General features: G+C 39.4%; 1 protein-coding gene across 1 annotated transcript in view; it reads left to right on the top strand.

Moving 5' to 3' along the window:
* Fam135b (family with sequence similarity 135 member B) overlaps nt 1-21,533 on the top strand; it is a 281,424-nt gene that overhangs the window by 239,811 nt on the left and 20,080 nt on the right. Inside the window, exons 10-12 of the mRNA XM_051178560.1 lie at nt 6,466-6,621; nt 7,357-7,430; nt 14,895-15,049. Coding sequence (XP_051034517.1) covers nt 6,466-6,621; nt 7,357-7,430; nt 14,895-15,049 — 385 coding nt within the window. The remainder of the gene's footprint in view (nt 1-6,465; nt 6,622-7,356; nt 7,431-14,894; nt 15,050-21,533) is intronic.

The following is a 21,533-nucleotide window of genomic DNA, read 5'->3' as shown; positions in this document are numbered from 1 at the left end:
CACTTTTTTGTTTGATTTTTCCTCCATTTCTTTAAGGGATTTTCTCACATCTTCTTTGAGGGCCTCTATCATTTTTATGATGGTGATTTTTAAGTCGTACCCTTCTGCTTCCTCTGCTTTGTTGTTGTGTTCCATTCTAGTTGGTGTAGACTCCCTAGATTCTGGTGGTGTCATGTTTGTCTTTCTGTTGTTAGGTGATCTCTTGTATTGCCTTCTTCCCATAGTTTCTTCCAGTAGGTGTTGGTGGTGTCTCCCCCTCTCTCTATGGTACATCCCCGATGGGCTTATGTGGATCTGAGATTCAATATCTGTAGCTCTGTGTGGTCCAAGCTCTCTAGGAGGTTTCTCCGCAGACAGGGATCCAGGGATGGGGTCAAGGATGAGGATCCAGAAGAAGATGCCAGCAGGTACTCACAGTGGTCCTCTGGCCAATAGCTCTGGCCAATAGCTCTGGCCAATAGCCGGCAGAAGAGGACAAGGGCTGAGCTTTAACTTGAGAAGGTTTTGCAGGGTAGTGGGATCTCACTGGAAACTGGAGCTCTCCCGCTGAGACCTCGTTCTTTGGTAGGGGCCTGGATTTGGGGGTCATCTTGCTGGCAGGAACTCCGAATGGACCTGCAGAGATAGGCGGATTTCTGGGAGGGGCCCGGGGTTCCAGAGTACTGGAGGCCAGGTCAGAGACCAAGCAGGTGGAAATTACAGGTGTTCCAGCATGGATAGTCAGGTCTCCTTTGTTCGGAGTTGCTCCGAGAAGTCTTCGAAGTAGGGAGGACTGTTGGCTCCATCCTCTGTCCCAGTGCTCAACCAGAGAGGCAGGACTGTAGGTGGGGTAGGGCACAGGGTAGGGGGGGTAGGCTGGAGGTGGGGATGGGTGGGGGTGTATCAGAGCTCCAAGGGTGCTCTCGATGGGGACTGGAGACAGGAGCAGCAGGATCAGGGTCCAATCCAGGGAGTTCAGGCGGGGGGAGGGAGGAAAAGAGGTTGTAGGGGACAGGCAGCCCCAATTGGGCCCAGACTCACCTCTGGCCAATAGCCGGTGGAAGAGGACGAGGGCTGGGCTGGAACTTGAGAAGGTTTTGCAGGGTAGTTAGATAATTTCTTTTAATGGCTTAGGGAACACAAGAAAAACTTTTCTAATCATTACCAGTCTACTATAAAGGAAGCTACAAAGGGCATGAGTTAACAGCTAGATGTAGGATGCATAGATCAAAGTCTGAAAAGGAGGCCAAGAGTAGAGCAACTTCAGGCAGGTGGATAGCTTGAGAGCTCTCCAATCTCTGACTTTGAAGGTTTCTATATATTATAAGAATCTAGGACCCCAAGAAAATAATCACACATTCAACTTACTCCAGTAAGGCAAAACATTTTATTTATACAAAAGGGGACATATCCTGGTGCACATCCACACCCAGTGCTGTTCTACAGTTTTTTGTTTGTTTGTTTGTTTTGTTTTTTCCTAATGTGCCAAGGGGTCCTCTTTCTCACTGAATTGGTAGAGCTTGGTCTCACACTCATACATGGCTGGGCAAGTCAAACCTGGGTGCTGACAGGCAAAGTGCAGTCCTGAGAAGGCAATGCAACTATATACAAGTATATTTATCTCAAGAAGCGCTGGCCCTGGAGGAATCTTAATTTTTTGTCAAATGGCTTCTTTGCAATTTTTAGTGAAATTTGTCTAATATAAAATCCTTTGGTGGAAATGATAGTATTAAGTTTCCGTGTATGGAAGCTCCAGTAGAGAGACGTGATTGACAAGGTCCTGGGCATTGATGATTTACTCAATGCTCAATACTTTTCCTTTCCCTGAGATCTGGGGACAGTTCTCACTGCCTAACCAGGAAATTTGTACGTGTGTGCTTTGTTTTGATTTGTTTTCTGGCAATAGTCTCTACTCTATGGTTTGCTTGTTTCCAGTAAAAAGTACTTCATGAGTTAGTTAGATAGAGTTTAGCAAAATCCACACATACTCAAATCTTTATGGAGTTTTTAGGGGGTTAAGGCATTCCTTAACAGGAACTGAAAGCTGAAATTACCCTGTGATCTCCAGAAGGAAACTAAGATGAGAAATGTGACTAGTGTTTCATCCACAGTTACAACAGTGAGGCTCCCAGACCAACCTCCCCACAGCATCCAGGGACAGAAAGTGCTCATCATATTCATACTGACAAGTTGATACTAGTTTTCTTAACACTTATGAGCTACTTGCAGCCATTAGATGAGATTACCAAGCTTGATAAAGTTGCAATGACAGCTTCCCCTTTATACTAGTGAACATTGCGGCCCTGGTCCCTGGGAAACCTTTATCTTTGAAAATTTTGTCACCACTGCAGTGATTTAGTGAGAAGTTTGAAAGAGAGAGCAATCAGTAACTTCATCAGACCTATTTCCTAAGTGACTTGCTGCTCATCTCCATCCTTTGCAGCAGAGTCTGAGACTATGAGAAGGTTGTCTTGTTTTTACTTTTTAAATTTTTTGACAGTTTCACATGTTCATGTGATTAATTTTATTCATTTTATCCTCTCCTATCCTCTTCCATGTACCCTCCTTCTCTGGCTGAAAGTTCCTGTTCTACTTTTAAATGCTGTGTGTATGTGTGTTTATGTATGCATGTGTGTTTGTGGGTATGAATGTTTTTGTGTATGTGCATGTATGTGTGCACATACATGTGTGTTCCACTGAATTCTGTAGTTCTTTTGCTGCTACAAGACTTTCTTTGTAACCACATTTTGTTGCCGAATTTTATTTTGTCAGAAGTGGTAAGAGGTGCTGGAGTGCAAGGAATCAAGGGTAAAGGGTTAGGTCTTATTCTGCTCCTTAATTTGCTTAATGGATTTACTGGACTGAAGATTGAGTGGCCGAAATACGGCTGGCTACTCAGAAACCCTCCCAAATCAAAGCTGGGATTTGGTTAGAGATGAAACAGTGCCACCTCCTGGAAAATGGTGAAGAAGAGTGAATGCATTTCTCTCAAGCCTTGCTATTTGGCTGCTTTTTGTTTTTTGGTTTTGTTTAAAGCCTTGATATGTACATGGTGAAGAGTTGTATGGTTTCAGGTATTAAGACATTGGAAAAACCAGAGTTCTCTAGTAGCACAGTGCCCCTGAGGAATCTTTGCTTTGTGTGAGGAACTTACAAAAGTTTAAGACATCTGTTTTGTGCTAGCCACTGGCCACTCATATATTCCCTCTATACAATCAAGGAAGAGACCACCTGGCACTTACAGCCTTTGAGAAATTGGTTTGTTCTGAGATAAGTCAGACTCTGCCCATGTGGCCAAGAGAGACAGGTAATATAATCAAAGGAGAGCCAGCAGGGAGGAGGGGAGGTGTTGGCTCTGGCTGAAAAAATTAAGGTGGCAATAAGGAACAGGGAGAGGGAAGGGTACTTCTCCAAGTAAAGGTGTGACACCCAGGTCACACATGACCATAAGTATGTGCATGTATACCAACTTCACTGTGGCATGGAGAACATGAAAATGGTAAACTGGAAATCTGAGTTGGGACCCATGCTAGGGAGATGCTGAGGGTCTTCCCATAACAAAGTAATCCAACAGTTTAGGACACCCCTTACCAAGGCACGAAAGGGTCTCCACATGCTTGCTAAGCTACTCTGAGAAATAAGCCTCATTGTTATGTCTGGTTTGTTTGTTTGTTTGTTTGTTTGTTTGTTTGTTTTTTAGTGTAGAAAGCTAAGATTTTTCTAAGATATAAAAGATTGTCTGCTATTTATTCCCATGAACTTTTGGGAATTACTCAATTGCCTAGTAGTTGCTCCTGGAGCTGCCCTTCTCTATTGGAAAATATCCAAAGAAAGGATATAGGAAGCATGTGAATATTGAGTTTTCTTTGCCTGGGTCGGCCGCTTTTCCTATTACTCTAACAAAATACCCCATCAAGAGCAATTTACAGGAGAAAGTGTTTATTTTGATCTGCATCTTCAGGGACTGTGGTAAGTCACAACAGAAGCAGAGGTCAATACATGCTGGTTGTGAGTTTCTTGTCTCCTTTTGTACAGCGTATTTTGTAGCACAAAATGAGCATGGAATAAATAGAGAAATGAGTGTGGTTACAGCACAGATGACCAAGGCACTGGGAGTGGTCAAGGTACGTAGGTGATCCTTCTTCCAGAGAACTTACAAGTGATAGCAGTGGTCCAAGAATGTGCTGGCTTGTTAGCATGTAAGGTCCCTCCCTCACCTCCTGCTCAAAGCCACCCATACCTGTCATGAATAATTACACAGGTCCATGTGTTGGTGGTGATAGAAAAGTCCTCCTAAGGCTTAATTAGAAATCTCTGTAACCTAATATGAAGCTGTTTCTATAATCAACTAGGGAGGAAATAATTCTTCCAAGACCCATTTAATAAATATCTTCCTTTTTTCCCTCTTCACCTCTGATAGTTGAGTTTAGAGTTCATGCTGCATCTGTCAGTGCCCTTGGAGTAGAAGTAAGGAGTAAGAAGACAAGCAAGGCAGGGCAACATGGTTGGGGCATAGGACATCTCTCAGAGATTCTATTTCTGCAATAAAGTATTTCTGACTTTAGATTATCCATTAGCTACTGTGTTGGAAGTAGGGATCCTGAGAGGTTAAATTTCAAATGGAGATAAATTGAGAGAGTGGTAGGAACTTAAGCCATACTTGTTAGAGGGATCAGGAGGAAGGTCTGTAGCATCAAGGACACTTGTTCAAGAAGAGGTCAAGCGAGAGAGGTGAACCTAAGACTGACAGCATATAGCAGTGTCATCATGAGTGGTCAGAGACAGAAGGAAGGGTACAGGGATAAAAGGCATGGTAACCTTGGATAAGGAAGGGATTATTTCTAGGGGCAAAATAGTCTGTCGTTAGTGAAGAAGAATTCAAATATGTGCTACTTAGATTGAATTCAAAAACCCCTTTTCCAGTCTGGAGTTTTCCCAGTGATGCAACCTGTCCCTAAGGTCTACTCCCCTGAACCCTTCCTTCTCTGTTCTGACCACTCATGATGCTGTGTGGGACTGAGCCATCAATGGTCATCAGTGAATGAACCTCTTAGAAGATGTTGTGTTTAACTGGAGGCTTGCTTCTTGAAGCTAGTCATGATAATGAAGTAAGAACCTCCAAGTGTTAAGAGCCTCACTGTGCAGCAAATATCTCCTTTAGTGCTCTCTTGCTCTTAGATAACTCTGTTCACCTGATTTACCTCCATCCAGAATCAAACCTCGGTCCAATAACAATTACAAAGCTGTATCTGGGAACAGTTGTTTACTTTCTGCCTTCAGTGAGAAAACTGGCATACAGGACAAAAGAGGGAAAATGGCTGCGGCTTTGTGATAACTCTACACCACTCTTGCTGGTCTTCATTCCTATCTCTCCATTACAGAGACAGAGGCTCTCTCTTACTAATCACGTGTCCTTCTTTTGACAAACATGTTAGTAAGACAGGGAAGATGCTCATTAATTGCAGTGTATTGATGAAAACTGGTCCTTCCCATTCTAAACTAGTTACCTGTGCAACATGTTCTCATCAACAGTGTTTTCTCCAAGCACTCCAGGCCCCACTGTAGTCTAACTGACTTACATTGTAATTAAGTCACCCTGTTATCCTCCTTAAGGATTGGCAAGTGATGGGGGTTATAGCCACTGAGAGCCTGCCAAGTGACCTGGCTAGTTAAGTACTTTAGGATTATAAGGACTATCTTTTTTTCTTGAATATTTTTGGATGTTCTATTAAATCACTGTTATTTAATTTTCTGTGAAAGGATTGTTCTAATATTCTACATAACAGATGGTTGTACGTATTGAATGTGAAGCAAGTATAAAATGTCTGGTCCTCCACCTGCAAAATTATCTGTAATAGTAAGTGTGAGCCATTGTGATTATAAGACACCAAGTTCAGAGTTTAATGAAAAAGTAGATTGAATTACAAGGATCTCTTCTCTGGGTGTGAGTGTCTAAAGGAGGATACTATGACTGGTCCTACTTTGGTGCAACAGTGCAAAGGCCATCCTGAAGGAATTCCAGATTAGGTTGGTAACATTTAGGAAAACTTGGTTTTGAGGTATTGGGGTTAGAAGCTTAGGGTAGAGAGTTGAAAATGGATAGCAACTATTTATTAAACGAGAAAGGACATACTAGATAAGATATTCCTGGAAATCTAGAAATAACTTGAATTTAAACATGTGCATGAAGAGGAAAGACATAGACTTGGGATAGACACAGGCTGACCTTATACGGGACAATGGGCTCTGAATATTAATCTATAGACAGGAATTGCTAAATAGTTCATTCTTATTGCTACCTCTCTTAAATCCCACATTCAAAGAGACAGGATAACACAATTCTACATTATAAAGCATTAGAAACATTTATAATACCACATTGTTACAGCATATGAGAAGACCAGAACATTGGCAAAAGAGCCCAAGAGTAGGGCTGGAGTAACACAATAGAGCTATGTCTTTGACTGACACTGTTTACCCCTGCAGATGCTGAATAACCCTGAGAAGATAGCTGAGCAGATCAGTAAGGATCTTGCCTGGCTGGCTTCCCATTTGATGGCTCTATGGACCCAATTCTTGGATACAGTGACTCTGCACTCCCAAGTAACCACTTATCTCACCCAGGAACACCACACTTTAAGGGTAAACTGTAAAATCCTACTAAACTTTCTGAGTGCATGCATTTATACTTAAAGAGAAATTTTTCAAGGGTTGGTTTGTTTGAGAGGAACATGATTTGGCATTGTGCCTATCTATCGATTTCACCACTGGTCTCAGTCAACTGTGAATGAGCATTGTAACATAAAAGCTATTCAGCTCTATTCTGTCATTCATAAAACATCTCTTTTATGTATGTCTTGTGATAGCTGATGTTACAAAATTAACTATTACAAGCATCTCCATATACTTAAAAAGAAATACTTTGAACTGTAAGGTGTTGCCCTCATCCTGGCTATATATGTATAAGTATTAATATATATGGAGTAATGTTGATATTCTCACTTTGGGCAAGAGAAATAAGTGTCTGACAATCAAAGTCATAGTAAATGCTGCTGGCTTTAGGAATTGCCCATGTTGTACATTTATTTATAATGTCCATTTGGAAAAAATCTCATATTTACTAAAAAGAATAAAACTTGAATTTATATATGAAAGCAGAACAGGAATGAGTCTATAAACACACACTTCACTGTTTGGCTAAGAGCTGTAGAGACATGTGGACAGCTGTGGAGGCTGCTAAGCTTGTTTCAGACTTGTGTTGCGTAGGCATAGCTTTCTTTCCATTAAAACACAACACTTAATCGTCAGACTCTCAAGCTGAGAAAATAGAGTTTGTATCTACTGAGAAATTAAGCTGTTTACATCATCATCCCTCAGGTCCGAAGGTTTTCTGAAGCGTTCTTTTATATGGAGCACCAAAAACTTGCAGTCTTGACCTTTCAGGAAAACCTGTAAGTAATAAATTGCACACTCACTTCAGCCTGTTAAAGTGGCCACCCAAGGCATTTAGCTTTCTTTCTTTGTTCCCACTTCCTTTACTTTTCATCTCCTGCAGTCTGTCTACAATCCTGTGCAAGCAAAGAAAGTATACACATTGGGGTGGCAAGAGCTGCAGGTGACAGGGAGGGTCGATAGCCAAAGGTTTCTTTTGTTGTATGCTATATGGTTCTATAGAGAACAACCAAGACTTCCTTGGTCTCTGCAGATATCTGTGCTGAGTTCTCTGCAAAATGAATACAAGTAGGTGGTGTGACCACATGCTATATCAGAAAATCCCAATATTGCAATGGCTAGAACATATATTTAACATAATTGTTAAGCACAGGATCTCTAATCAGGAGGAATGATGCCTTTCTAGGATTGTCTTCTTCCAGAAAGAACTGGACAGTATCAAAAAAGTTTGAGTGGTGATGAGAGATGAGGTTTCTTAGGCTTTCTGGGGAAGATACAGTGATATCTCACCAAAATCTTTTTGTCACCAATATTTTGTGTTGAATAATCTTCTCAAAAAAAATAATGATGAGGGGAGTCATGTTTTAGAGGCCACAGTGCATCTATCAGAAGAAGCTGGGGGGATTTTCTTATTGCATAAGACAACCCAGGAAATCTTTCATCTTTGTGTATATAACTCTGTTTCCTCCACAGGTTTTATTCTGTATACAAACTACAGTGACATTTAGTGTTTGCTTTTTAGGTTATGAAATTGAGTTGGATAGAAAGGAACATGAATCTGTTTGTGAAATTAGCTGACTTGGACATTATTAGAGTTTTCAACAAGTACATCAATGCATGCATGCATTCATTTACTCACTCATTTCAACCTTGGGCTAGAACTGACAGATTCATTCTAAAACTAGCATTGGAAGTACAATCCTGTCCAATTTAAATATGACTTTTAGGAACATTGAGCAAAATACAGAAACTGAGAACTACAGAAAACAAGAAAACAAACAAACAAACAAAAACCCCAGGACATTCCTGTAAGCCCCCACACTACAAAAACAAAACAAAAAATCCCTTGGAGTTGTGTTTTGTTATGTGAACCTTTTTCTCAGAGAATGTGAACACCCATGGAATTGAAAACCACAGAGGTCATTGTTTTCTATGTTAATTCATTTTCTCACTACTGGATTAAAATACTAAAGAGCATTTACTTAAAGGAAGGTGGCCTACAATTTAAAGGGTCATCCTGGCAGGAAATCACAGCTAGTCACATGGCATCTAAGTCAAGCAAAGCAAGAAATATACTCAGCTCAGTTCCTCTTTTGACCTATAGTGTTCAGTCTGGGACTGAATGGTACCACATTCAGGGTGGATCTCTCCTCACACTTTGGAAAAATGCTCACACGCATACCCAGAGGTGTGCCTCCTAGGCCATTCTACGTCCAGTTGAGCTGGCAATGAAAACTAACCATCATGCTCTCCATGCACAGTTTGGTTGGATTATCATTCCTCTAGATACCTATGCAAAGTAATCATAGGGTAGGGTATCCAGTGATTTGCAATGAATAATTCCTTAAAAAATTCATTTTTCTATTGTCAATTTAATCTCAACTTCAGCTAGTTGTGATGGTTGGCTTTTGCCAGTTTTTATCAAATTTAGAATCAACTGGGAAGGGAATACAAATAACACATGGTCCAAATTAGGTTTGCCCGAGAGAATGTCTATGGGGACATTTCTTAGGCAGGACATCCTGGATTATATAAGAATAGAGAAAGCAAGCTAAGTGCAACATGCATCTTTTATTCCCTGATCTTGACTTTGACTGGCGAGATGCTTTCATCTGCTGCTGTGACTTCTCTGCGATTTTGGACTATAACCTAGAAATGTGATCCAAATAAATTCTTTTTCCATTAAGCTGCTTTTGTCACATCAAGAAAGGAAATCAATACACTGCCCTTAGTTTCCTTCACCACAAAATGGTGTAAAGTAACAGATGAAAGAACAAAGTGGGAATATTCACACATGGGACACAGAGTGCAAACTACAGATCCCCCTCTGTAAATGGTGATGTAAATGTAGATGATGATTGATGAGAGAACATCAATTGTCCAAGTGGACAATAGATGAGGTAAAGAATACTGTGATTGTAGGTTTCCCTTTCTGAAAGATAGGCAACATATAAATTAACTCATTCAGGTACTTAAAAGTATTCAAAAGTAAGAAAATAAGGGCATATGAATTGAGAAAGGGATATGGCTAATGTTCTCATAAATGGTTAATAACTTTTTTAGAATCCCAAACCATGACATGTACTATATAGCATTTGTTCATTTTTGCCATGTGAATTCCCCCACAATGGTGTTTTGAGTTATTTATGAGTTGTGAAGTATGAAGCTAGAAAGGAACATACACACTTTGAACCTATAAGCTAGCATCAACTGTCCTTTATGTAAAATTTTGTGTGCACTGTATAGTGCACCGATTTTTGACAGTTTCAGGTTATATCGACACTCTTTGAAATGTATTTATTCAGTGGGAAGTGCTTCCAGTAATGTTCTGAATCTGAGGAGTATAGGATGAAAGGATGTAGGGGCAGGAAAGACTAGCCCTTGTGGTGTCTTGTGCACCACAAATAATTCAAATTGCCCAAGTCTAGCTCTTTATGAGGGCAGGGTCTGATGATGGGTGGGTGGATGTAAGCGTAATGACCAGTGGAATCAAACATGGACACTTCTTAGCTTTTAGAAGAGACAACACAGAGGAAGCACAGCAGGTCACAGCAAGGGATGTAAGGTGTAGACTATGGAGGGAGGGGGTCAAACCATGATGGTTGGGAGAATTTTACAGCCTGACTGACTAGCAGCCAGATTGCTTCTTTACAGAATTCTATACAGAATTTAGTAAGCAGGGATACATTCATGTTGCTCCAAAACATAGATCATATTTTTGTTTTGGGACCTGTGTTTTACTTCCTTTTACTCATTTTTTTAGTCATCATTAGTAAACTAAGACAGAGCAGAATTATCATTTCTCCTAAAGTTTTGACATCATTGATAAACAGAGTTATCTTTTATAATCATTCTTACCCATTAACCCTATAAAATACTTTTTAAGAATCTAGAGGCATATGACAAGCTTGTTCTTAGGCTAGTAGCTTTTGTGGCTACAAGAACACTAGAGCAAAACAAAATCTTTAAGCCCACCTGAGCATATTGCCAAGAACAATCCTCAGACCAAAGCTGCTGCTTTGTGTTTTCTGGGAAAACACAATGTTTATATTTTACATCTTTATAGAATTTGTCTATGTGTCTATTCCTGGCATTCTGTTGTTCCTTAGTTATATGCCACCATTGTGGCTGTGCATATACTAACTTTTCTAAGAAAGAAAGGTCCTGACATCTCGTTCTTTTATCATTTTTCTAGTCCATATTCTGCTCATCAGTATGAGTCTCTGTGTAGAGCGGAGGGAACTTCAGCTAATCTAACTTTGTTGCTGTATATGCCACATAATTGCCTGAGTGTATAGTGGGAAGAGGCTTGTAATCTTATCTGTGGCCAACTCCTCTAGTCCACCAAATTTTGATGATCCAATTGAGATTACTTTGCTTTGAATATCTTGTTCCTGGGTAAGTACAGGGACAAATGTTTCAAGAACGTCTTGTAGCCTCATAAAGAGACCCCTGGCTTCTTTATGTGTGTCACAACCTCCAAGGCACAAGGAAGACCTTCAAGTATATAAGGACATCTCCCTAAAAGTGAGAGGAATAGTATGTTCAGACTTTCTCAGAGAAGCTTAGAAGCAGCATTCCTGGGGAAGGTATAAATGATTCATAAGAAATTGCCCATCATTCTATATTCCCCAAATTGTACCAATATTAAAAGTGCCCCAACTTTGCAACAGGTGGAAATGAAAACCAAAGGTGACATGGCAGCCATCATGCAGCTCAGCTTTGCTGGATCCTTGTCAAGCAGCTCTGCTGGTTTTATGAGTTGTGCCAATCCCATCAGATATGGCTGTGTCACAGACTCATGATAATTTCAGTTCATGCATTATTAGCCTAAAATGAAAAGTGGATGCCAGCATTTCAAATCCCATTTACATGTTTTAACTTCTTGATTCTACTTAAACGTATCATGCATTCCCCAAACTCTCCTAGCTAGTTTCTTAGATATAAAAGGAGATTCCTTCTTTCAGTAAGTATCTATATATTGTTGTTTGTGTTCCAGATACTCTTTCAGTTGTGGGCTGTTCAGATATGAACCAAACAGACAAAATCCCTCTGTGCAAATAAATAAACATGTTGACCAAATGGTGATGAGAAGTATCAATTAATGAGGAGTATGAGGAGTATTTAAGAGGATATGTTTGTCAGTCATGGTCTCCCTGGCAACATAGGAGTGGAGGTCTGAATCAGATTGAAGTTTTCATGATTATGTCTTATACAGCAAATAGATTGGACAACATTTTAAATATTTAATTGACCATCAATATCAACACAGGCACCGAATAGAGAACAAATTACCAGAGAGATGCTACTCAGTAGGAAATGAACTTTTGTCAGAATAAACCTTGACACCAAGAACATAGAGATTTCATTTCAGGTAAATAAATGCTGCCAACAGAATGAGTCTTGGGATAGGAATATTGAACAGGGACTGGTTGGGGCTAGCAGGTGTGGACAGACACAGATATGCTCATTATAGCTAGACAGACAAGCCCTGATTCAGGGATAAACACATGCTTGCATGAAAGGCATAACTATATTCTAACATCAGGATTGATGATGGAGTGTTAGATACAGAAGCATAGGAGAGCTCTGTCAAGATCCATCACAGTCTTACCTGAAAGAGATTTGTATCAAGGATGAATCTTAACCATCTTTCAGTAGGCTGTGAAATTAATAGATGGATTTGTGACAGATCTTAGTAAGTGATATGGTCTGGGATGTCACAGAACAAGTTATAATGTATGATTTGAGGGAGGCGTGTTTGCTTATATTTGTCAGTGTACATGGGTGTGAGAATGCGTGTTTATCATGAAAGTGACTGACCAGCCATCAACTGGTTGTGGCTGGTACTCTTCTCTAATTCATTTCTCAGTGATACTTTTCAGATAATATGGAGGAATGCGTGGCTATAGAAGATGGTATAGAGATTCATAGTGCTATGCCAATCCTCTATAATTGAGAAGCTGAGATATCACCTCAGTTTCACACTTCCTGTATTAACCATTATTAACAGGTTAAGTTAAAATTTTTAATTTTAATCAAAATATTATTTCATCACTTTCCCTCTTCTTTTTCATCCCTCCAACTACTCCCATTTTCTCCTTACTCCCTCTCAAATTGATAGTCTCTTTTTTCTTGTACATATATGCATGTGTGTATTCAATATATACATATCTATGTATAATTATGTAATATGTATCTTATTCCATATGAAGTGATCAGACCTACTTATATATTTATTAAATACATCATTAAAAATGATAAACATAGTTATCATAAATATATAAGTAGGGCTGATCACTTCATATGCAATAGCCATTTAAAAAGCTCAATTTTGGGGGAGGCTAATTCTCAATCTTTTCAGTCATTAGTTACATATAGCATCTACAACATTGTTCAACATTTAATAGGACATAGAGATATCCTAACAGGCCTGTAGAGATGTCTCAGTTAGGAAAATGATTTCCATGCAAACATAAACCCCAAGTTCAGATGCCCAATACCCATGTAAGAAGCAAAGTGTCATGGCAGTCACTTGTAATATCAGCATTGCAGAAGAGATGTTAGGATCCTTGGGGTTTGTTGACAAGTCAGTTTAGCTAAATTAGTGAGAATTGGGCTCAGGATGACAAATTACATGATAATCTGCATGAAAGCCAGAGAACCAGAGAAGCTAGGGGTATGGCTCAACCACATCTGAAGATCTTCGGACTAGTTTCATGGCTAACAGCCTAAAAACCTGAAGGTTAGGGGTGATGCTATGAGCCCCACAGTCCAAAAGTTGGAGGACCTGGAATTATTCTTATCCTTAAATAAGAAGAGAAAATAATGGTATACTGGTTCCAGAAAAAACAGGGGGTATACCCTGTCAATCCACATTCTGTCTATGTGCTCAGCCTGTCAGATGGTGCCTGTCCACACTGACTGTAGATCATCTTACAAGCCATTGCCTTCTGGCTACACCTTTACATACTCAGGAGACCAAAGGTTGGATGGAGGACATAACTTTCTGAAACAAAATCATATTTAAATGTTCAGATATAATATCCAAATAATTAAATATTTAAAGAGATATAAAGTCGCAACAACCTCTAAAACTTTGAATATGAGGAAAAGCATCTGCTTATATGGGGAAACTGAAAAATATAAGATAACATTTAATCTATAAAATTGATAAATATTGCCATGATAAACATTTATATGTATATTTATATGAAATCAATATATGCTACAAATCATCCATATGTATGTGCTGAACTCATGTTGATGATAATGATGTGATGCTTAAAGAATTTGTTCTGGACATATATAGGGTTACATAGCTACAGTTATTTTATAGAGGGAGATGGCCCACATGGATGGGAAGTGAGATGTATGTGTCCAGAGTTCGGCCTGCTCCATGAAGAGCTGTAGGCAGGCAGGCAGGCAGGCAGGCAGGCAGGCAGGCAGGCAGGCAGGCAGGCAGGCAGGCAGGCAGGGACATACTCAGTTTTCGCCCAAACCTACAATCCCATAAGTTCTCTTCACTTGGTGAAAAATGATTGAGTGGTTATATAAATAAATAAAATAAATAAAAAATTATTTAGTTTTCTTTCATGATATGACATGAATTTACTATCTTCTGAACTTCCAAACTTTTCAATTGTAAAGTAGTAATTACTTTAGATTCTGGTATCAAATTCTTATTGGTAGAAGGCAGGAAGAACAAATATAAGCTTTTAAAGTTCCTCCACAGAGAAACAAAATGTATGTTGCCTCAATTATATTACGATTCACACTAATAAAAGCTGTCAATATCTACATTGTAACAAAATACACTTAAGGTGACTCTCACTTTGGTACAGTAGTACCAAAATATATCTCAGCCTCTAAGTAGTTATAAAACTTAAAATTTCTGGAGTAATAGATGAGAAAATTTAACTTTCTCTTCCAAAGTACACATTTTAGATCTGTAGTCATTACTTGACTAAACTTTTAGTAGCATGGTGCTAATTACCTTCCACTAACTGGAAGGTGTAACCCACTACCACAATCCATTACATCAACATAAATGGCTGAATCAGTTCCTCAGCAAAGCAGACTAGCATTTTGAGAAATATCTTAGAAGGATGGGAGGAACAGACAGATGGTCATTAGCAGCATCTGCTAAAAAACCCTGTTAATGCTTTCTTGGGGTTAGAATACTAAGACTATTGAAAACTTCCAGTCCCATTTAGTTGATTACCTTTCTGTGTGCTTCACAGGATACAGACCCACAGCCAGCTATCCCTGGACATCCGGAACTCAGAGTACCTCACCAGCATGCCCCCACTGCCCGCAGAGTGCCTGGATATTGATGGTGACTGGAACACCCTGCCTGTTATCTTTGAGGACAGATATGTAGACTGCCCTGTCTCAGGTTTGTCTGTCTCTTGTTTTGAAAAGACTGGAGAATTAGGTTTTCCATTTAAGTACTGGTGTATTCACAGATTGTGCCACTGGAACTCAGGTGGTCACTGTCCATAAGAGTACGAACGACTTGAAGCAGTATTTTTTCTCTCTCTCCCTTTTTTTTCTCAAAAAGTTTTGAACCTTTATTTGTACCACATGTTTCTATGCAGACTTTAAGGAGGATTACATGTTTCTAAGTTTGGTTGGTAATTGGCTCCATTAATTATATTTCCAAACCTCTAATATGTACTTTTCTTCAGAGATAACCATTTTACCATTAAAATCCAATTTTTATGGTTCTATATTTTTTTCTTATTTTACATACTGATCCCAGTTCCCATCCCCTCAAGCCCTCCCTCCCTCCCATACTCTCTGACCCCCTTCCAACACAGTCTACAGGACAGGTGATGACTTCTAGGAAGGATCAACAAAATCTGTCAAGTCATTTGGAGTAGGGATTAGGCCCTCCCTCCTGCCTCTAGGCTAAAAGAGTATCCCTCCATTGGGAATATGCTCCCAAAGTCCTTTTGTTCACCAGGGACACATCCTGGTTCCACTGTCAAAGGTCCCATACACTGCCCAGGCCTTCTAACTGGGACCCATGTTCAGGCGGTCTAAATCACTCCAATGCTGGTTCCCAGTTATCACTCTGGGGGTCCATTAGCTCCCCCTTGTTCAAGTCAGCTGTCTCTGTGAATTTCTGTAGCCTGGTGTTGCCTGCCTCCATTTTCTTATCACTCCTTCGTCTCTGCATCTGGACTCCACAAGTTTGCCTCAGTGTTTAGCTGTGGGTGTCTGCTTCTGTTTCTGTCAGCTACTACATGAGGGCTCTATGATGACTGATAAGTTAGTCATCAGCCTCTTATCAGGGAAGAGCATGTAAGGGAGCCTTTCTACTGTTGCTCATTGTTAGATGGGGTCACTCTTGTAAGTCTCTGGACATTTCTCTAGAGTCAGTTTTCTCTTCAAACCTATAATGGTACCCCCTTTTATGGTATTTCTCTCTCTCTCTCTCTCTCTCTCTCTCTCTCTCTCTCTCTCTCTCTCTTACTTGCTCTTGTCTATTCCTCCCTGACTCAACCTTCCTAGTCCCACATGATCTCCTCCTCCCCTTCTCTTTCTCCTAGCTACCTCTCCACTCAGTGTCACCCCACTCCCAATATGCTCAGGAGATCTTGTTCTTTACCCTTCTGTGAGGGACCTTGTATGAGTCTCTAAGGTTCTTCCTTGTATCCTAGTTTCTCTGGTAGTATGAATTATAGGCTGGTGATCCTTTGTTCTAGGTCTAAAATCCATATTTGAGTGAGTACATAACATGTTCCTCTTTTTCTGACTGGGTTACCTCACACAGGATCATTTCTTCAAGTTCCATCCATTTGCTTGCAAATTTCAAAATTCTATTGTTTTTCTCCGCAGAGTAGTATTACATTGTGTAAATGTGCCACATTTTCTTTATCCATTCTTCAGTTGAAGGGCATCTAGGTTGCTTCCAAGTTCTTGTTATTACAAACAATTCTGCTATGAACATAGTTGAACAGATGCCCTTGTTGCAATGATGTGGATCATTTGGGTATATGCCTAAGAGTGGGATTGCCAGATCCTGTGGTAGACTGATTCCCATTCTTCTAAGGAACTGCCATACTGATCTCCAAAATAGCTGTACAAGTTTGCACTCCCACCAGCAGTGGAAGACTGTTCCCCTCTCTGCACATCCTCTCCAGCATAAGTTGTCATTGGTGTTTCTAATTTTAGCCATTCTAATAGGAGTAAGATAGTATCTCAGAGTTGTTTTGATTTGCATTCTCCTGATAGCTAAGGATGTGGAGCACTTTCTTAAGTGTCTTTCAGTCTTTTTGATTTCCTCTATTGAGATTTCTCTCTTCAGTTCTGTACCCCATTTTTTAATAGAGTTATTTGGTGTTTTAGTGACTAGTTTCTTCAGTTCTTTGTATATTTTGGAGATCAGCTCTCTATCAGATGTAGGGTTGGTGAAGATCTTTTCCCAGTCAGTGGGCTGCCGTTTGGTCTTATCAACTATGTCCTTTGCCTTACAGAAGCTTCTCAGTTTCAGGAGGTCCCATTTATTAATTGTCGATTTCAGTGTGTGTGTGCTACTGGAGTTATGTTTAGGAAGCAGTCTCTTGTACCAATTTGTTAACGGGTGCTTCGAACTTTCTCTTCTAAGAGAGTCAGTGTGGCTGTATTTATGTTGAGGTCCTTGGTCCATTTGGACTTGAGTTTTGTGAATGGCAAGAGACATGGGTGTGTCTGCAGTCTTCCTCACACCATCATCCAGTTGTGCCAGCACTTGAAGATGCTTTCCTCCTTCCACTGTATACTTTCAGTTGTTTTGTCAAAAGTCAGGTGTTCATAGGTGTGTGGGTTAATATCAGGATTTTTTATTTGATTGCATAGGTCTACCTGTCTATTTTTGTGCTAATACGAAGCTGTGTTCAGCTTGAAGTCAGGGATGGTGATGCCTCCTGGAGTTCCTTTATTGTACAGGGTTGTTTTGGATGCCCTGGGTCTTTTGTTTTTCCATATAAAGTTGAATATTATCCTTTCAAGGTCAGTGAAGACTTGTGCTGGGATTTTGATGGTGATTGCATTGAATCTGAAGATTGCTTTTGGCATGATTGTCATTTTTACTGTGTTGATCCTACCTATCCAAGAGCTTGGGAGATATTTTGATTTGCTATGAGTGTAGTTAACTTCCTTGGGTTGAAGTTCTCCTTCCAGAACTTTCTGTAGGGCTTAATTTCTGGATATGTATTGTGAAAATCTGGATTTATCATTGAATATCTTCTTTTCTCTGTCTATATTAATTGAGAGTTTTGCTGGGTATAGTAACCTGTGCTGGCATCTGTGGACTCTTAATACTTGTAGAACTTCTGTCTAGGACCTTGAGAGTTTCCATGGAGAAGTCAGGTGTAATTATGATAGGTCTGCCTTTATATATTACCTGTCCTTTTTCCTTTGCTGCTCTTAATATTCTTTTTTTTTTATTCTGTATGTTAGGTGTTTTGATATGTTGAGGGGTCTTTTTTCTTTGGTCCAGTCTACTTGGTTTTTGGTATGCTTCTTGTTTTTTCATGGGCATTCCTTCTTCAGATTGGGAAAGTTTTCTTCAATGATTTTGTTGAATATTTTTTTCTGCAGCTTTGTGCTGGGCTTCTTTGCTTTCTTCTATGCCTATTATTCTTATGTTTTGCCTTTTCACAGTGTCCTACATATCCTGGATGTTTTGTGTTAAGGATTCATTGGTTTTAAGATTTTCTTTGGTCAAAGAATCTATTTCCTCTCATTTATCCTCAGCACCTCAGATTCTCTCTTCCATCTCTTGTATTTGTTGTTTATGCTTGCATCTGTAGTTCCTGATCATGTTGCCCAGTTTTTCTAATTCCAGCATCCCATTAGTTTGTGTTTTCTTTATGTCTCTATTTTAGTATTCAAGTCTTGAACATTTGAATTTCTTCCTTCATCTGTTTCGTTGTTTTTTTCTTGGCTTTCCTTACTTTCTTTAAAAGATTTGTTCATTTCTTGCATCTTTTTGCTTGGTCTTTTCCTCTATTTCTTCCAATTTTTTGTTTGTTTTTTCTTCCATTTCTTTACAGGATTTTCTAATATCATCTTTGAGGGCCTCTATTATTGTTGTGAAGTTGTTTTTTAGTCCTTTTCTGCTTCATCTATTTTGGTGTGTTCAGGTCTAGTTGGTGTAGAGTCTCTAGATTCTGGTGGTATCATGCTTGTCTTTCCATTGTTGGATGTTTTCTTGTATTACCCTCTTCCTCATCGCTTCTTCCAATGAGTGCAGATGGAGTCTCTCTCTCTCTACCCTACTCTTCCACTGTGCATAGGTGGGTCAGGAGTTCAATGCCTTTAACTCTGGATAGTCCAAGCTCTTTAGGAGGTCTCTTGTCTTGCAGAGGCCCAGCAATGGGGATCAAAGATCAGGCAGGCGGGGATTCAGGGTGGTCCTGCATGGATAGGCAGGTCCAGTGTGCTAAGAGCAGACCCAAGAATTTCCCTGGGGGTGGAGGGGTTGTTGAACCTGCACTCTGGCTCAATGCTCAACCAAAACAGTGGAGCAGTGGGGCCAGTAGGACACAAGGTGGGGGGAGAGCAGCCAGTATTTTTTCTTTAAAAGGGAAAGAAGAGTTAGCATTAAGGCCTGTCTGACCCCTTCTGAATTAAAATATTCCTGGTACTTGTGTTTTTACCTATAGATTTAATTATAGAATCACACACACACACACACACACACACACACACACACACACCCTAGAGTGATCAAAGACTTGTGACCAGTGATCTTTTGTTCTCATATGTACAGTTGTAACTATAGTCATTTCTTAATGAACCTCAATGATTTTGTGTTTGTGCCTGTTTTGTGGTGCTTTTGATTGGGGTTGTTTTGTTAGTTGGTTGATGATTTCTTGTGAAAGGGTTTTTATAATGTCATTCTAGATGGCCATTTACTAATTCAAAGACATATTTAATGCCACAAGGCAGTTCAAGGACTTGAGGAAATGAGCTGTGCATCTATGAGAATTCGTGAACAAAAATCTCAGGGAGAGAAAGAACAAGGTTGTACCCACTGTTTGTATTCCAACATTCAGCATGGCTATACTTTTTGTCAGTGAATACAGAGGTCAATGGCAAAATGACCAGACATGAACAAATGAATGTCCCCTTTCTGTTCTCCCCTGTAACTTGACCCAACAACCATGATGAGAAAATGTCAAGCCCTGTGAGTTAACCAAATGGTTTATTCATTTAATCCTTTAAATAATTTGTACAACTGCAGAGAGGGAAACTGAGGCATAGATAGGAGATCTGTGGTTCAAATTTTATTCATTTCAGAAATTCTGCATTTGCAGAATCTAGGTGACTAGCAGAGAAATAGCAAGTTTGTAAACATGAATTTAGTTTCCAATTTTACTCTGATATCTAGTGTCAAGTAAGCGCATAGCAAGTGAAGTATGAACTGAATTATACTAAGCCCCTAAACCAACTGATACGTTTTTAACGTGTGTGTGTGTGTGTGTGTGTGTGTGTGATTGTATGCTTGTGTTTTCATTAAAGCATACCTCTTATATAATTTCCATCAAAAGTGAACAGTTGAAGAAATTAAGCACCAAATTATAAGAACCTCTGATATTTACACATCAGAATTGAGTGTATGTTTTTCCTCAGTCTTTTTAATTGAATATATTTATAAATTTCCAGTAAGCATAATTTTCAATCTTTATGTGAGTGATTCTATTATACAAATAATTTTTAACAAGACAATTGTTGTACCTTTCAGTGCTTCCCAATATTCCAAAAATCCCATCAAGACCAAAGCTGATTTACACATTAACTAGTCATGCTAGTATAGTCTTCGGTGGGATTAAACATCATTGTGGTAACTATATTAAAGCCAGTATAAGCAACCAGTGAACACAATATTCTTTGTTTTGCCAGACTTATATTTTTGGCTTAGAGCACAGTTCATCAAATATGTACTAGATAGTATGTCATACTCCTGGCTATAGAGATGAACACAAGCTGTCACCTTTGGGAGACAAGAGTTCACAAGTGTGTCATCATATAGTAGTAAGATTTACAACATGACAAGTGGGTAAAAGGGACATTGGGGAATTTTCAAAAGAGTATGCTGGTCTTGCTGTAGGCTGAAGAAAGCAAATGGTTACTAATACCTCCACATTCATTTGTTGCACCCCAGGTAAAGGAAGGATTAATTTCCCCCCTCTGTCTCGGTACAAATTGCATTGATAGTTATTAGATAATCATGTATCAAATCCTCATGTAGCTTTCAACGGGTATATGTATAACTTAATTCATGATAACATTTAATGGAAGTTGTATTGACTTAGCTTCTGTTAAAGCCACATGAAGCATTTTAACTTTTATTTTGATTTTTAAGTTAACATGTGAAGTAATGGGTCTCTTCATTATGTTTTATATCTATTTTCTTATTTCTTTGAATATTTCTTATAATATATTTTGATTATATTCATCCTATCCCCAACTCCTCTCTTCTGCCCTGTTCACCCAGATTCCTGTTCTGTTAACAACAACAACAAAAAAAATAACACAAACATGTAGGGCCTGCCTGAGACTGTGGTTGACCGCTTCCTCCACAGCCCTCTTATGCCCTCTTGCTCTTCTATAGATCTCCTTTTCCTCTTCAGTTGCCTCCATGATTGCTAGGAGTATGAACTGGTACAGCCACTACAGAAATTAGAATGGGAGTCTCTTACAAAACCACAACCAGAACTACTGTATGATCTATAAGTGAATATTCTTGGACGTGCACCCATTGAACTGAAAACCTATCCCAGAGATAGATATGTGTTTATTGCTGCACTATTTACAAATACGTGGAAAAGGAACCAGTCTTGATGTCCATCAACAGGGATTTCTACATTTTGAAGAGAGCACAGACA

The sequence above is a fragment of the Phodopus roborovskii genome, unplaced genomic scaffold, assembly GCF_943737965.1.
Source record: "Phodopus roborovskii unplaced genomic scaffold, PHOROB, whole genome shotgun sequence".
NCBI lineage: Eukaryota > Metazoa > Chordata > Mammalia > Rodentia > Cricetidae > Phodopus > Phodopus roborovskii.
Note: the sequence above shows the minus strand (reverse complement) of the source record. Positions and strands in the feature narration are given on the sequence as shown.